General features: G+C 42.5%; 1 protein-coding gene across 6 annotated transcripts in view; it reads left to right on the top strand.

Annotated features, from left to right (window-relative positions):
• The window catches only part of DNAJC27 (DnaJ heat shock protein family (Hsp40) member C27), a 56,963-nt gene that overhangs the window by 35,448 nt on the left and 3,969 nt on the right, over positions 1-17,546 (top strand). The window contains exon 7 of one of the 6 annotated variants that reach the window (XM_063078648.1): positions 14,045-15,674. The exons of 4 other annotated variants lie outside the window; for them this stretch is intronic. In XM_063078648.1, coding sequence (XP_062934718.1) covers positions 14,045-14,066 — 22 coding nt within the window. In that variant the 3' untranslated portion in view covers positions 14,067-15,674. Of the gene's footprint in view, positions 1-14,044; positions 15,675-17,546 lie in introns of those variants that run through there. One more of the 6 variants, XM_063078651.1, reaches the window with a different exon arrangement.

Here is a 17,546-nt window from a genome sequence, read left to right as displayed (position 1 = left end):
TAGCAGGTTGGTCACCTCCTTTAATTACATTGTGCAGAAGAGCAATTATAGCAGAGAGAATTCTTTAGCTTCCATTCATACCCTTACAAGTGACTTCTTAAAATTTAGCCTGAGCTTGATTCTTAGGTCTTGGGACTCAGTTTTCAGCGTCCTCAAGTTTTTGGGTACTAACTTCATGCAAAACTTTATAGACCTCTATGCATTAATTTAAATTCTTGGCACATGCGTGTGCTTTGTAGTTCAACCTTATTAAAAATTCTTCAGCCGGTTAGGATTTCAAAATATATCAGTGAGAGTAACAACTAGATTTCAATGGCTAAAATAATTTTTACAGAAAATCTTGTTTTTCAAAAAAAGGATAAAAAGTTTGAACAGCTAACTATTATTAAAAGCTATGTCTTTCACATCTGAATCACCAAGAAGTAACACTTTTTAAATGTGTTAGAAATCCCTGGAGGCATTTCAAATTAGTCGTCCAACCTACCCAAGCACTTTAAAGCACAGCCTCCTTTTGTTCCTCTGTTCCCTTTCCTGCCTCCGTTTGGATTGACATTCTCATCTGTCAGTGTTTCTTTTACTTCAGTATTGTTGTTTTATTTCTCCGTACAAATGTGTCCTTCGTTTTATTAACCTGTTAATTTAAAAGTCCCGATGTGGGGGCCATTTAGTTACTGTACAGATAAGTCACTGTCATGCTGTAGACTGCATACAATTCTTCAAGGCTTACATTTACCTCAGAGAACTTACTCTAGTATGTTCTCATATATTGAATTCTCAATCAGTAAATATTTATTTATACCTATAAACTAGTACCTAATTCACTGTTAGTTAAATGAGCCATAGATAAGGCAGCTAAATTTCTAAAAGCCAGAGTAAGCCCCTGCAAGCTCTGAATTAGTAAAGAAGTAGCCATTCGTTAGAGAACAATGACAAAATCATGAGGGGAGGGAGAGATTTCAATCTCATGTTAGAAAGGGTGGGGCCGTAAGCCATGTGCCCATTGCCTTTGATGATGTGACACTGTGACAGTGCCCTGCTTACAAGTAATTTCAGGAGGCATGGGAATGTCACTTTCTGCTGCACCCCATAGAGCCCTCTGAGTCTGCCAACATTTCTGTAAAACTTTTGAAAATGAATTTAGCTGCAAAATATAGCTAACCACCTCCCATTGCAAACTTTGCAAAGTGAACTTCATACTTCTCATATTGGTATTTAGCACAACTGTAAGACACAGTTAATACTGTTTGTATACTGCTTTTCCATTAAACATTTCTAGAGAAGACAAAAGCTTACACTTGTGACGTTGGCAAGTTAGATTATGTCTGACAAGTAGTGCAATATTAAGCCGTGCAATAAAGGCCCTCGTGGTGGGATGACTTTGGTTGGAAAGTTGCACAGTTTTGCTTAGCTTCCTGCATTGATTACTCCCTGGGCATCCTTCCCCTTTGACTGTGAATGCAGAGTCTGTAAATAAGCACTTTGCTCTTACAAGGTAATTTACATATTTGCTTTCTGTTGGAATAACTGAAAATGTTAAGTCTACCAGTTGCTTATGTCTTGTATACAGAGTGTCATATGTATTTAAGTTGTGTATTTTTATAAAGTAAAGCCGAATATCAAACACTGGTCTGTGGGCTGCACTTATTTTTTGAGACACTGGTCTTTAATGTGAGACATACTAGGCTAGAGCCAATCCAGTTCCTCACCAACTGTGACCTTCGATGAAACATCTCGCTTTAGTTTCCAGTCAGCAAAATGGAGGAAATTTTATTCATCGGTCCATCAGGCTATTCTAACCTTATTATGTTGTCATAAAAATGTATTGACACCTTAAAGAAAGATACTGATTTTATGTTTGTCTTTTTAATTCAGATGAAACTGTTAACTCATTTCAATAGTGCAGATTTTGGCTGACTGACATAATATAGTTCAGTTAACTGATCCTGGAACCACAAGAACCCTTAAGTCATAGGACTATCATCACCCTAGAATTCGAAAGTGAAAATCTTGTAGGACCAGCCCAAAAGAGATGGCCTGTCTCTGAAGGCTGCAAAAACAAGAGCTTCACTTTTCATTGTCAACGACAGACATTGTGCATGACAGACACTGTTTTATCTGCCCAGCACACCTCTCTCCTGAGAATGGCCCTCCCCTCTTTGGGGGAACTGCTCTGTCCTCTCCATTTTAACATGTTTAAAATGTCCAAATTCTTGTGTGACCCATCCTTCCTCCCTGGCCACAGAGATCAGTCCACAGGATGGGAATATGACCCAAGCTCAACCAATCGGTGTCCCTCCCTGGGATCTTTCTACTTGGAGCTAGGAAGACAAATTTCCTCTCATGAGAGGAAGGCAGGAGTCCCGCTGATGCTGACAACCTTGATTCCAACCTCATGGAAAAATATGAGAGAATGAAGCAGACCGAGAGAGAGGCAGAGTCCTGAACCGCTTTAAGCCTTTGCTGCCAGTCCTTGAGGCCCTTGAACTGGTTGTTTATCAAGCCCATCAGCCATCCCAGAATCCTTCCAATAAATCTCCACCCCTTGTTTTCTGCTTAAGTTAGTTTGAGTTTGTTTTCTGTGACATAATTAGAAGAATATTAGCTGGCCTGTGGCTCACTTGGGAGAGCGTGGTGCTGACAACACTGAGTCAAGGGTTAAGATCCCCTTACCGGTCATCTTTAAAAAAAAAAAAAAAGAACATTAGAAAGTAATAGCCATCAAGGAATGTAAGCAGGGATGAGAAAGCTGTGGTCTGTAAACTGGTATACCATTTGATAAGTATAACATGTTTTAAAATTTATTTTTTAATTGAAACAATTTCTTATACATATGTATGGGATACAGAGTTGACTATCAGTTTTTGTATACAATATGTGATGATCGAATCAATATTATTAGCATGTTCATCATTACAAATTGTAATGATTCTTTGTGTCCCGTACCCAATTTCTCCCTAACCCTCTCCCCCTTTCCCACCTCTAGTAACCATAGGTCTGTTCTGTCCTGAAAGTTCAACGTATTATCCTTCCTTCCTTCCTTCCTTCCTTCCTTCCTTCCTTCCTTCCTTCCTTCCTTCCTTCCTTCCTTCCTTCCTTCCTTCCTTCCTCCCTCCCTCCCTCCCTCCCTCCCTCCCTCCCTCCCTCCCTTCCTCCCTCCCTCCCTCCCTCCCTCCCTCTTATAACTGAGGACATGCAGTGTTTCTCTTTCTGTTCCTGGCTTATTTCACTTAACGTCATTTTCTCCAAGCTCATCCATGTGGCTGTGAATGGCAGAATTTCATTCTTTTATGGCTGAGTAGTGTTCCATTGTGTATATACACCACATTTTCTTTATCCAGTCGTCCATCGATGGATATTTGGGTTGGTTCCATATCTTGGCTGTTGTATATAGAGCTACGATGAACATGGGAATGCAGGTATCCCTTCAATATGATGATTTCATTCTTTTGGGTATATACCCAGCAGTGGGATTGCTGGATCCTGCGGCAGTTCTACCTGAAGTTGTTTGTGGAACCTCCATTCTGTTTTCCATAATGGCTGCACCAATTTATAGTCCCACCAACAGTGTAGAAGTGTTCCCCTTTCTCCACATCCTCGTCAGCATTTGTTATTCTCAGTCTTTTTGATAATAGCCAGTCTAACTGGGGTGAGATAATAGCTCAGTGTAGTTTTGGTTTGCATTTCCCTGATGATTAGTGATGTGGAGCATTTCTCATGTGCCTGTTGGCCATTTGTAAAATGTCCTTTGAAAAATGTCTATTCAGCTCCTTTACCCATTTTTTAATCGGATTATTTGTTTTTTTACTGTGAAGCTGAGTTCCTTGTATATTCTGGATATTAAGCCCTTGTCAGATGCATAGTTTGCAAATATTTTCTCCCATTCTGTAGGTTGTCTTTTCACTCTGTTGTTTCCTTTGCTGTGCAGAAGCTTTTTAGTTTGATATAATCCCATTTGTTTTTCTTTTGTTGCTTGTGCTTTTAGGGTCTTATTCATAGTTTTTGCCCAGACCTACATCCTGAAGTGTTTCCCCTATGTTTTTTTCTAGGAGTTTTATAGTTTCAGGTAGTATACTTAAGCCTTTAATCTGTTTTGAGTTGATTTTGGTATATGGTGAGAGGTACAGGTCTGGTTTCATTCTTCTGCACGTGGATGTCCAGTTTTCCCAGCACCATTTACTGAAGAGGCTGTCCTTTCCCCAATGTATATTCTTGGTGCCTTTGTCAAAGATCAGTTGGCTGTAAATACCTGGGTTGATTTCTGGGTTCTCTTTTCTGTTCCATTGGTCTACCCAAAGCAATCTGCAGATTCAGTGCAATCCCCATCAGAATACCAATGACATTCCTCACAGAAATAGAAAAGCATAACATTTTATATACTAAAAAACATCCAATCACTTCGTGTTTCTCAGCTGGAGTCTTTGGTTATGTCTTAAACCAATAACCAGTTGAAAGCGGAAACAAAAAAATTAGGCTTATTCAATTTGTTTCAGAGTCAATTTAAGATGCAAAATTGTATCTGGCTTTTTAGTTTCCAGTTGATCCACTACCTATCAGGGGCACCTCTAGTTTAAGTTTCTCATCAGAGTTTATTGTTAAAATAGTCATTCACCATGTATTTACTGATCACCTGCTATATGCCAGACCTTGTTCTAGGCACTGGAGATATAGCAGAGCACAGAACCAACAAAAATCTCTGCCCTGTGGAGCTTATGTTCTAGTGTCATTTCTTTTATTTGTGAAGTTCTTTTCTATAGGTTTATTTCCATAGTTTTATTTCTGAAGAAGCAATTTGTATTTTTGAGAACTCTTCAAGGTATGCAACGTCACAATTAATACTCTCATTGCTATAACATATTGAAGATCATGTATGTTGTTAAAATGCTGTATTTATTTTTCTTTTTGAGAATTCAACCATTATCATTATGCAAGTCTCAAGTTTTTTTTTTTTTTTTTGTATGGCTGAAGGAAATAGTTCCAGCTTTTACGTATTTCTTTATATAAACTTTTTAATATTTATAATGAAAATATTTATATATTCATCCAAAGCAGTTGATAAAGTTGTGTTCATTCTGAGGGAAAATATCTAAAACCTAAGTTTGTTGTTTTGGTTACATAAACAGTGTGTACTTACACTATCACCCAGTTAAAATTCTGATCAGTTGACTGTTCTAAAGGATGCTATGACTTTAAGAAAATTTCTCCCTGCATTCAAAACAATTAGTTGTTAGTGATAATTATAAAATCAGCAGCTGAAGCCCATAAAAGCATTTGCATCAGGGAAAAAAAAGTAAAACTCTGCCATGACTGAGAGGAAATTAATGTGAGAAGTTCCTGTGCCCTCAGATGTACAGATGAAAACATTCTGCTGGTTTCAGAGTATGAGAATGAAAGGTTAATTGAATAAATACTGAAGAAAGAAGGCATCTTAGTAGTTCAAAAGGAAAATAAAAGAGAAGCAACTGTCTCCCTTCTGACCAGCAGGGAGCAAGTGCAAAAGCCCCAGGTCAGTGGGGGTCAAATGTCTCTTAGAGGTGGAACCCCATATTTTGAGTGAACTCCAACATGGGACCCCTTTATATAAAACATCTAAGAGCAACATGGTATTAGGATAAATTTATAAGTTCACATTTATAACGTCACCCCTTATAAAAGTAACCTATTAGGCAGTTCTACCTCCTGAGGGAGACAGCAGAGTTTATATCAGAAGATGATTAACCCCCAGGCTACTCCCTCCTGCTCACAGATGCCGGTGGCGGAGAGCACCTGCCTAAGAAAGTGGATCAGGTTCAAGGAAACCATCGGTGAAGAGCTTCCGCCCGGCCTCTGTCCTGAAGGTAGTGCTGGGCAGGGACTCTGCTTGATGGCACAGCCTGATGAGGTTTAGATGTAAGGGAAAGTACTATGGCACCATGTTGTGAGGCAAAGGGCTGAGCTGCCTTTAAAAGAAATGAACAAGGCTTCTAGGGGTTAGGGGCTGCCTAAGAGAGGTAGAAGACTTGATAAGATTGGGGTAGAAGGCTGGGGTCCTGAGAAAGACAGTTGGAAAGATATTAGATAACCTTAGATTGCCAAAGAGAAGTTTCCAGTGACAGAAATGATGAAAGAACTTTTAAGAACATGGATGTATTTTATTGTTATAATGTTATCCCCATTTTACAGATGAGAAAACTGAAGCTCAAAGAGGTTAAATGACTCGCCCTAGGCCACACAGGAAGGTATTCAAACCTAAGCCTTCCCAGTTTCAGAACCCAAGCTCCCATTCTATACTATCAGCATCAGGATCCAGATTTTAAAATATTCTGTTTCACACTCATAAGTAATATATAGTACCTGGTTGTACCAGGTTGCTTAAATGGACATAAAAAGGCCTATATTTTTTTAAAAGACTACCATAGGGGTACAGTTTTTCTCATCAGTGACACAAGTTCAAATTCTGCAAAGGAATCACAGAAACTTCTTTTAAAGTGTGCAAAGCCCAGAGGGAGTTAACATGACAGCTTAACAGTGCATTAAAATATGGAATGTAATACATTTGGATGGATGTATTTATTAACAGGCTTTTTCTTGAAAAAAACTCTCATAGAAGCCCTCATCCCTCCAGAATGGCTTGAAAAAAGTGTCTTAAGGGACATCCACCCAAGCTGGTGACTGAGGGTTAACTATAGGAGACAGAGAGAGACTGACCCTAAGGATTTTATGTCTAGGTGATATTCACATCCCTAGCTTATTCTTTTGTCACAGAACCCAAGAAGCTGTAAAAATGCCATTTCCCTCCCTGCCCCGGCCCCTGCTCCCACCCCCAGGCTGGCCTGGTGGTTTGTGTTAGAATCACTATCCACTTTATAAGCAAAAGGTGGTTTATTTTCACCAAACTATGAAAAGTGGTTGTCTCGGGCCAGTGCAACTTAGGGGATGGGGTCAGGATGGCTTCACTGTTTGCCCTATGCCTATCTATATTGTTTAAGTTTTCCCAGTGAATGTCAACTACTTTAATCATCTAAAAAGCTATATAAAGCCAAAAATTTAAATATAGCATCAGTCTAAAAAAAAAAAAAAAAAAAGACTCATTCTGAAGCTGTTGAGAGGACCTCTACGGTATGGTGGCTCTAGGCTGTAATTAAATCTTCTTTACTTTAGTAGAAACTTCAGACGAAAGGGGAAAAAAGCTTTTAGCCACTTAGAATTTTTTTGGAAAGCTGACGGAGCAATTGGTGCTCTCTGTCTGGAATTTCAAACCCATTATTGTAGTTATATATCCGCAAACTCACTCTCACATAACATAGAAGCAGCAGAACTGAAAAATAAGAAGACGTGGGATAGAGTCTTATCTCTCCTGTTAATTTAGAGTAGCCTTGGGCAAGTGGATTTAGTAGAAACTTCAGACGAAAGGGGAAAAAAGCTTTTAGCCACTTAGAATTTTTTTGGAAAGCTGACGGAGCAATTGGTGCTCTCTGTCTGGAATTTCAAACCCATTATTGTAGTTATATATCCGCAAACTCACTCTCACATAACATAGAAGCAGCAGAACTGAAAAATAAGAAGACGTGGGATAGAGTCTTATCTCTCCTGTTAATTTAGAGTAGCCTTGGGCAAGTGGATTCATCTGAGGTTAGGTTTCCTCCATTATTAGATGAGGCTGTTTGGCTAGATAATACCTAAGGTCCTTTCTAAAGACCATTATTTTATGAGGTTTCACAAGGCCAATAAAAATTAGGTCTCCCAGGCCTCTTGCATGTAATTCCACTACAACATCCCTCCCTCCAAAGAAAGAAGAGGAAGAAAAAAGAAAAATTAATTAAAAATAAATTAGTGAATTAGACTTTTCTAAAAGTTTGGAATAACAGGCATTGTTGAAAACTTTTTTTTTCAAATTAAAGAAAAACCTGAAATTCTTACTGCACAAAATTCTGATTATGGCATCTCATTTTACAAAGGAAGGATGTCACAGGTTTGAAATTTTTAGTAGCACGTCAAGACTCAGATGTTCAAAGGCAATCTTTATTCCTGTAAAACAGGAGTGATCTTGGCTCCCAAGCTCACATTTTCACCAAGGACGGGAAAACTTAAAATTTGCCTCTTAAGGTAAGTTAGTCACTTCTGGTTTTAACATGATCAACTCAAGATAAACTCAGCAAATGCAAGATTCCCTCCTCCTCACACTTCTGCTCCCCTCCTTCTCCCAGGGGAGATCTCGAGTTGGGGTGGGGTGCCTTACCTCTCATCCTGGCCAGGAGTGGCCGAGGCTGCCCTCCAGCGTTCCCACCTGGTCAGCAATTGCTGCTGACGCCATCGGTCCCTCCATGGCCTCCAGGCTCGAGGTCCAAGCGCGGGTCCTCCTAGTTGTCCAGGCTGAGCCGAGGCCCTCTCCTGCTCTGCTCCCTGGTCCTCTCAGCCCTCTGCACCCTGTCCTCCTGGAGAGTCAGTAACTCTGGACCATTTTCCTCCAACCCAGCCACGAGGCCCATCCCCACGAGACCCAACTTCACACGAGGCTTCCCCTGGAAATTGCAACCTCCCTGGCTATACCTTGGAAGCTACCTTGAAGTTTTCTATCAGGCCGTAGGAATTATTGGTGTCCTGCCAAACTGGCTCTCTGGATGGGGGGCAGGGAAGCCCTGATGTGTAGCTTTTGCCTGGTTTCCGTGGTTTAAATAGTCTTATTATGGTAGATTTCAAATTGGGAAGAGATATGTCACCAGCCAATAAGCTCTCATAAGCTGTGCCAGTGAATTCCAGCTTGGTGCTGGGTTTGCCCCAGTTAAGGGTGGGAGTGGGCAGGGCTCTTCCACAGCCTCCAATAGCTAAGCCTTCCTCACGCCCCTCATGATCCTCGTCTTTGACCTCATTTCCTCCACTAGCTTGTTAGCTCTTGGGGTGGGGACTGTGTCTCAGTCTTACCTCTCAGAGCACTTCTCAGTGCACTTGTAGGAGGCGCTCATTAATTATGCCGACTGATGACAGTCCTTAAAAATATCGCCACTGAAGACTTTAAAAATCACACTGTTTTCATTATCAGAGGCATAATAAACATGACTTGCTTCTTGTGATTCTCCCTAAAGACCAGATGAAAATAATGAATGCCCCAAAGCTCCTCCACCCTGCACCAGAAACTACACTCACCACATTACCAGGAATGTTCGACGCAGCAAGGCTTGGGTTTTGTAAAATGTGTTTAGTGGGATGGATTTGGTTGAAATGAAACTAATTTATGTCATAACGTAAAGTACAGATGGTCCTCTACTGAACTATGGTTTGATATAGGATTTTTTGACTTTACCATGGTGCAAAAGCAATACACATTCGGTAGAAACTGTATTTAGAATACACATTCTGTTTTTCACTTTCAGTACAGTATTCAATAAATTACATGAGATTGTCAACACTTTGTTATAAAATAGACTTTGTGTTAGATAATTTTGCCCAACTGTAGGTTAATGTAGTGTTCTGAGCACGTTTAAGGTAGGCCATGCTAAGCTGTAATGTTTGGCAAATTAGGTGTATTAAGTCCATTTTCAACTTATGATATTTCCGATTGAGATATATTCCGATTTATGATGGGTTTATTGGGACATAATCCCATTGTAAGTTGAGGAGCATATGTACTAGTCAGGAAGACTTGACTAAACTCACTAGCAGCCTCCAATGAACATTATCAGTTTGTATTAAGTCTTTGATAGTCTTTATGACCCAAAGGGATAAGCTTCATTTTAGAAGCATATGATTCATTGCAACAAGGACCTGTTGAGACCTTCTATTTGCAAAGCATGTGCTTCAGGAACTGTGGAAATGTGCAGGACAATGATTCTCAAAGTGAGATCCCAAAACCAGCAGCCTCGGCGCTGCCTCGGCGCTGCCTGGGAGCTTGTTAGAAATGCACGTGTGAGCCCATCCCAGGATTACTGAATCAGACTCTCTGGGGGGCCCAAATCTGTATTTGAACATGCCCACAAGGTGATTCCCATGTGCTATAATGGTTGAGAATCCCTGGTATAGGACAAGATCTCTGCTCTCAAAGAACATATAATTTCTTGTCCCCTGACATCCTTCCATTAAATCTCCTTCCTGCTTAAGTTGGCCAAATGATAGGAAAAGACATGCGTTTTTGTAGTGAGAAGGACATCCTGGGTTTAAGGTCTGGCTTTGTCATTCAAAGCTGAGTGACCCTGGGCAACCATCTCGCTTCTCTAGGCCTCTGCTTTCTTATTGCTATGGTCCGAACGTGTGTCCCCTCCAAAGCTCATGTGAAAGTTTGATCCTGATGTGGCAGTGTTGAAAGGTGGGGCCTTTGGGAGGTGATTGAATAGTGGGGATTCATAAATGGATTAATCTATTCATGGATTAATGAGTTAATGGATAAGTGGTTTATAATGGCTGTGGACTGGTGGCTTTATAAGGACAATGCTCTTGCTCAGCCCTCACCGTGTGATACCCTGAGTCACCACAGAATTCTGTAGAGAGTTCCCATCAAGTAGAAGGCCCTCACCAGATGCATACCTGAACCTTGGACTTCCCAGCCTCCAAAACTGTAAGAAATTCTTTTCTTTATAAATTACCCAGTTTTGGGTATTCTGTTACAAGCAACAGAAAATGGACTAATACACTTATCAATAACCTTTTAAGGGTTCCTCTGATCCACAAGATTCTTCCAGCCCTGACATTCTGCAGGTCCATGGGCTTCTCTCATTTCATTCATTGCCCTTCCTTTTTCCAGGCTTGGGCTATGCCTCTGCTGCAGGAGTCGTCATGGCACCTTCCAGGACAACAGGCAGGGATTCCATTTAACTATGGATTTTCAGATGGATACATACATATGCTCCCACTGGTTTGGTGGCACCAGGCAGCCCCCACCTCCTAGCATATCTGTGTGTCCATTTCACCCTGAAACCCTTCCTGTTCTCATCATTGCTCCTCTGGAGACAGCTGCAACACTGCAGCATACCTGTCCTAAGAGACTCTGACTGAAGCCTTGGTGTTGCTTAGGGGCACAGCCTGATTCACCTGTGCTGTCAAAAGGGTGTGACACACTGGGAAAGCCACTCCGTCTTCCCACTCCTGAAGCACTTACTTTTTCAAGCCCTCTGTTGCCTGTAGGATAAAGTCCAAGTTCCTACCATTTATTGAGTACTTACTATAGACTAAGTACTTCCTAAGCAATTAAAAAGCATTTTAGTTGAATCTCACAATGACCCCTTAGGACAAATATTTGATCCCTGTATTGTGGATAAGGACTGTGCTTAGAGAGAATAAGTACTTTATTTAAGACTACTGTAGTTGTTGCATTATGGTCCCCCAAAGATATGCCCAGAACTTTGGAACATGACTTTACTTGGAATAGGGTTTTTGCAGATGTAATTAAGGTAAGGATCTTGAGATGAGATTATCATGTATTAAGGTGGGCCCTAAATCCAATAATAAGTCCTTAGAAGAGAAGAGAAGGGGAAACAGAGAGGCACACAGGGCAAAGACAACCAAGTAAAGAGCAGATTGGAGTTCTAAAGCCCCAAGCTAAGGAATGCCAGTGGTCGCCAGCAGCTACCAGACACGAGCAGAAATGCACAGAATGGATCCTCCTTCAGAGGCTTTGGAGGGAACCAACCCTGCCGACACCTTGATTTTGGGTTTCTGGCCTTCACAAGTATGAGGGAAAAACAGTTGTTTTGTGCTGCCCAGTTTGTGGTAATTTGTTATGGCAGCTCTAGGAAACTAATATAGCCTTTGAGCTATTGTAATAGTGGGCCCTGGATTCACACCAGGCCTGACTTAGAGCGCATGCTCTTGCCCCTGTGCATACTGTCCTAGCCTGGCACGATCTGGCCCCTTCTGTCTTCTGTCTGAACATTTCCACCTCTTTAGCCTCTTCTGTGCTCTGTGCACACCAAGCTTGGAGTTCTCTGCACACACTATGCAGTTCGTGGCCTTGTGCCTTTGTACTTGCCGCCCCTCGACCTGACACACCCTCCCTCTGCTCTCCTCTTTGCCTGGCAAACTCCTACCTGATTTTTATATCCAGCTCAAATGAGTCCTCTGAAATTTTCTAGACTCCCCTCTGCTGCTCAGGCACATTTAATAGATTTTCTCCTCAGCAAGGAAGAGGTTTCCCTAATATATTACTTCTTAGCACACAAGGACCTTATCTTTTTCCACCTTTGTGCCCATAGTAGCTAATAAAAACAAAATAAGTAATTGATAATAAGTGAATGAATGAATGAATGACCTCTGTTGCTGAACTGTGAAATAGACTTTAGATCCCTCAACCACATAATTCCCAGCCAAATAAGAAAAAGTCATAGAATACAACTGAATGTTGATAAAAAGAAGCCTAACCGAGAATAAGAAAATAAAAAAGTGTGAGTGCCCTTAGCACCCAGATACATTGCTCATTAGCCAATCAAATCTTGGTGTAATCTTCTTAATGAAATTTGTCTATGTATTTCCCTAGTTTATAAAATCTCCTAAGAAAATGACAAGAGAGTTGGCTTTGCTGGGAATCAGGCCTGGCCTGATGACCTATCCCTAGCTATTTCTCTTGTCTTCCTTGCTGGAAGAGTCCTAACATAGTCCAGGTATCTATCCCTCCACTTTAAGGCTCAGTGGTAAATCACAAATGATTGGTACCAGTTCTATTGCCAGTGGTTAGTTTGGAAGTGGGCATGTGACCCTACTCTAGCCAAAAAGATATAATGCGCATTCTTCTAGAGACCTTCTGGGAAACAGTTTTGTATTCCTGAAAGAGAGGAATGAGAAATTATTCCTCTTCTTCTGTTGAATAAAGTCATGTCTGCGTATGATGCTGGAATTGCGGCTGCCATTTTGCAACCGTGAGAGAGTGAGCCTGTGATGGCAACTCTGACACCTTGAGGATGCGGGAAAGAAAATGGAAAGTACAGGGACCTTCGAGGTGTTACTGAGCCACCAGAAGAACTAACCTTAGATCTGTCCTACCCAAAGACTGCTTGTTATAGAGGGAAGACGTTGTCACTACTGTTCCAGCCTTTTAACATTGTTTGGGGTAACTTAAGACAGAAATTATCCCAACAGTTATAATGCAGCTCAGTTGCCTAAAACATCTCTAGTGCCACCCAGGACAGATGCCTGAACACTCCACCATTTGCAGTTTATTAAAATTCGGTGTGTTCAATTACAAGTTTTACCACTGGGAGGGATAAATCACCTAACTATTAACACCTAAGAATTTATTCATTTATCCCCTCCTCCAGCAAGCATTTATGAAATGCTTTTTCTATGCCATTCACTCTGCTATACTCTGGGATAAAAAATGAAGAGTATCAATTTACAGCCAACATTTAAATCCTCCTCTCTAAAGTTATTTAAATGTAATTATTTTTAGTTTAAAGGCATATTTGAACTTAAACTTGATTAAAAAACAAAAAAAACCTTTCCCACTTATAGCTACATTAATGCAAAATTGTGAGCAAGAGGATGAGCCTCCAGCTCCATCCATGCTAATGTGCATGACTTGTGGAGAGGCTTATATCCAAAAAAGCAAGAAAATACGGACCCTTAGAAACCTGCCCCTGTCGTATGAAGGTAGTAAAGAGGAGGATGCAGATGGGGGCTGAGGGGAAAGGGAGAAGGGAGACGTGCTCACTGTCTGAAGATGTGAGCCAGTGTCTCCTGCTGGAAAGACAGACAGCACGAGAAAGAGAGCAGAGGGTGCAAAGCCAGCAGGAAGACTGACTCAACACCAGCAGCTCCTGAAAACAGCAGAGCAGGGTTATAAGTGCTCCTGTCCAGACAGATTTAAAACAGGCAGGTAGAGTGGGCTCTGTGTGTCAGTGGTGGAGGAGCTGGAGCCATCCTGACCAGAGAGCCCTGCACTGGGGTTTGGTCCTCACAGCTCCGAGGGAAGCACTCACTGGCTTCCCATATGGCAGGGGCTGGCTGCGTGGAGCGGCATCTCAGACAGGAGACAGAATGACTAAAGCCCACTCTGAACCCATTTCACTGAGATGAATTTTAATGGAGTGAAAGAGAAATTTTTAAAATTAAAATGAAAGCTGCCTTTTTGTTTTTTTTTTTAAAGGTCTGGTTTTGAAAAGGCTTAGCACATCTTCCACTGAGATAACACTGTTCGAAAGGTGCCTGGCAGTGCCTGGCATCCCCCACGTGACACAGCAAGACTGGAAAAGGGATGGCAAAGCAGGTAGCTAATTTATTTTCACCACTACCTGTGCAGCAAACAGCATCTTTTTCAAGAACACAAGAGGGGAAGCAATGCCAGTGTGAATTCTTCAATAGTTATAAAAAGTACTATCTGCAAAAACACATGGATCCATTCCACCAACAACCTGTCTAATCTGAGCATGAGGCAGCATGATCTCTCCTGTGAGAGGCCAGAGGACTTTGTGGAATGACTCCTGGAGAGCATTTATTGAATTTAGACCACTGTTTTCTGGCGGTTATTATTTTGTGCCTTCTCACCAGTTTTCTCTGGACAGTCTCTTCCTTTTCCAAACCATCTTTTATCCCAAATCAATCCTCTGAAGAATGTAGCTCGTCAGGATATACCATCTGCTTAAAAGAATCTTCAACAACTCCTGTAAAACACAAAGCCCAAATGTAGCCATTTTAGCTCAGCATTCAAGGCCCCTGTGATCTGACCCCTTCCTACCATTCCCTACTCCCCAGGGCAGGCCCCTCCCTTTCAGGAAGGCTGTGGCCATCCCACATGCTGGTGACTAGGTGAGTGGCTCAAGTCTGGAGGGAAGCATTATCCCAGACGGTCACCACACACCTGAGCTCCGGCTCCGACTCAACTTCCATCCATATGAAGATCATCTGTTGCAGCCTGCCTGATTCCTGGATCCACTTCCTAAGTGGTTCAGAGCGGGAGCAGGCAGAAATGGAATTGATCGTCCCAAGACCTCAGCAGTAACATGCAAATCACTGTCATCCTCAGATGGGTCACTCTCTGGGATCTGGTCCTGACACTGTTCGGAGGAGGGAGAGAGGGAAGAAGGCAAAAACCGGGGAGGCCTGGACACTGGGAGAGGGACAAGGGGAGGGCACCCTAAAAGACTAGGGCAGGCAGGCCAACCAGCTCCCACAGACCTGGGCCTCACTCTCCTCTGACTGGAAAAACTCAATCTCCAGGGCTTGAACTCAGTAGTTCTTATTTCAAGATATGAAAATGGGTCAGCAGGATGTAAAGCCAGCCAGCCCAAGCCCCTCCTGGCCAGGTGTTGGCCTGCCGTGCATCTGCTGTCAAGCCTGCACCCCTCTGATGGGCCACCCCCGGGAGAAGATGATGACTCTGGGTTTGAGCAGACAGGGCCCTTGAGAGAAAGGCCCAGCTCCCCTCCATCGCTGCTAACTCCTCCTGCTTTCCTGCTCCCATGACCACCCCCAAGGGTCCAGAGCTAACTTGGCCCCTATACATGCAAAGGAGAAGGCATTGAGTCCCTCATTCCTCCAGCGGTGACTGAGCAGGCCACAGCGCCTAAGTGCCAGGCCCTGGAGTCAGATGTGTGACTGTGAACTTGGGCTGTGCTTTACCAGCTAAAGCCTGGGGCAAGTTATGAACCTAGTCTCAGTTTCTTCATCTGTAAAACAGACATGGTAATTGTATTTACCTCATGTGACTGTTGTGAAAATTATGTGATAATAAGTACTTGGGACCTAACCAAGGAACATACTGGATGCTAAAGACTTTATTTATTATTATTTTTATTATTATTATTTTTTGGTCCTTTTTTTTTTTTTTTGGTGACCTGTAAGGGGATCGCAACCCTTGGGGTGGTGTCGTCCGCACTGCGCTCAGCCAGTGAGCGCACCGGCCATCCCTATGTAGGATCAGAACCCACGCCGAACCCGCGGCGGGAGTGCCACTGCACTCCCAGCGCCACACTCTCCCGAGTGCGCCACGGGGTCCGCCCTGGATGCTAAAGACTTTAGAATCTAATCTGAAGGCAGTAGGAAAACTATAAACGTTTTTGAGGAAGTAAAACAGACTAACCTGTGCTTCTGGGAGACAATTCCAATGGCGGCAAAAAGGGGGTTTGGAGAAGGGTCTTGGAAAGAATCCCTTGAACACTGGGCGTCCATTTGGTTGCTGGCTCCATGTTGACTCTTGTGCCCAATCAGCCCTCATCAAACAAGTGCGTTAATGCAGATTAGGGCAACCTGGAAAGGGGTGGGCAGGGGTGGGGAGAAACCATAGGCAGGGGAGTTCCTTCCTTCCATAGCTTTCTTTTGCATTAAGATTTCTAGAGTCTCTTTCTTCTCAAAAAAACACCGTTTCACAGAGTTTTATGATGTTTTACTATCCCCAGATTTAAAATATTAGTGCCCATGTACAGTATTACAGCACAGACATTAGAAAAATTTGGGCAAGATTTTAAAGGGGATGGGATGGGTTTTTGTTCTAATTGTACTGCCTGGATATTACATTAGGAGTCTACTTACTATAGAATAATGTTCCCCCCACAATGTCATCATCACAACCCCCAGAAAATGTGACTCTGTTGCCTTACTTGGAAAAAGGGACTTTGCAAGTGTTAAGGACCTTAAGAAGGGAGATTATCCTGGAATATGCTGGTGAGTTCAATATAATCACTTAGGTCGTTGAAACTGGAGAACCTTTTCCAGTTCTGGTCAGAGGGAGATTAGACTATGGCAGGATGGTCAGAGAGATGCGACATTGTTGGCTTTGAAGATGGAGGGGGATCACGAGTCAACGAGTGTGGGTGGCCTCCAGAGGCTAAAAAGGCAAGGAAACAGACTGTCCATGAGGGGCTCCAGAAGAGAATGCAGCCCTGCTGACACCTAGATTTTAGCCCAGCGAGAACCATTTTGGACTTCTGACCTCCAGAACAGTAAGCTAACAGATTTGTACTGTTAAGACACCGAGTTTGTGGTAATTTGTTATGGCAGCTATGGAAAACTTACTAGGTGCCAACTTGGTGCTAAGTACAAGGGAATCACCTTTAAAAAGCAAAGCAAGAAATAAAAATTAAATAAATAAATAAATAAATAAATAAAAAGAGAAAAAAGTAAAAAAAACAACAACAACAGCAAAACAGGGTCCTTGCTTTGGTGCAACTCACATTCTATAGGGGAGAAACAAGACTTATAAGCAAACAAATAATTACATACTATCATTTTCCATCTTGGAGGGACTCACCTAAGAGGGGGAGACAGATGAGTAGACTGTCCTCACAGCAGGTCTGTCCCAGGGGCATTGGGTGGCGGGGGATGGAGTGCCCCTGTCTGGGCATCAGAGAGGACCTCACAGAGCAGGCGACATTGGAAGAGAAACTTTGAGGATAAGTAGCAGTTTGTCAGGTGGACAAAGGGGGGAAGGGAAATCCGGGCAGAGGGAACAGCATATGCAAAGTCACAAGGGTGTGAGGAGTGCGACTACGACGAGCTACGACGAGCTAGCGTGGCTGGAGCCCAGGGAGCAGGGGGAAGAGGCAGGGCAGGAGGGGTCTTGAGCATCTGTGTAATAACTTGGAGCTTGGGCATCTCTGAGGTTTCTGCAAAAGTAAACAGAAGGGGCCCTCCAGGAGATCTGGGGTTATGAT

This window comes from Cynocephalus volans, chromosome 14 (assembly GCF_027409185.1).
Source record: "Cynocephalus volans isolate mCynVol1 chromosome 14, mCynVol1.pri, whole genome shotgun sequence".
In the NCBI taxonomy this organism is placed as follows: domain Eukaryota; kingdom Metazoa; phylum Chordata; class Mammalia; order Dermoptera; family Cynocephalidae; genus Cynocephalus; species Cynocephalus volans.
The sequence above is the reverse complement of the archived record's forward strand: the minus strand, read 5'-3'. Positions and strand labels throughout refer to the sequence as shown.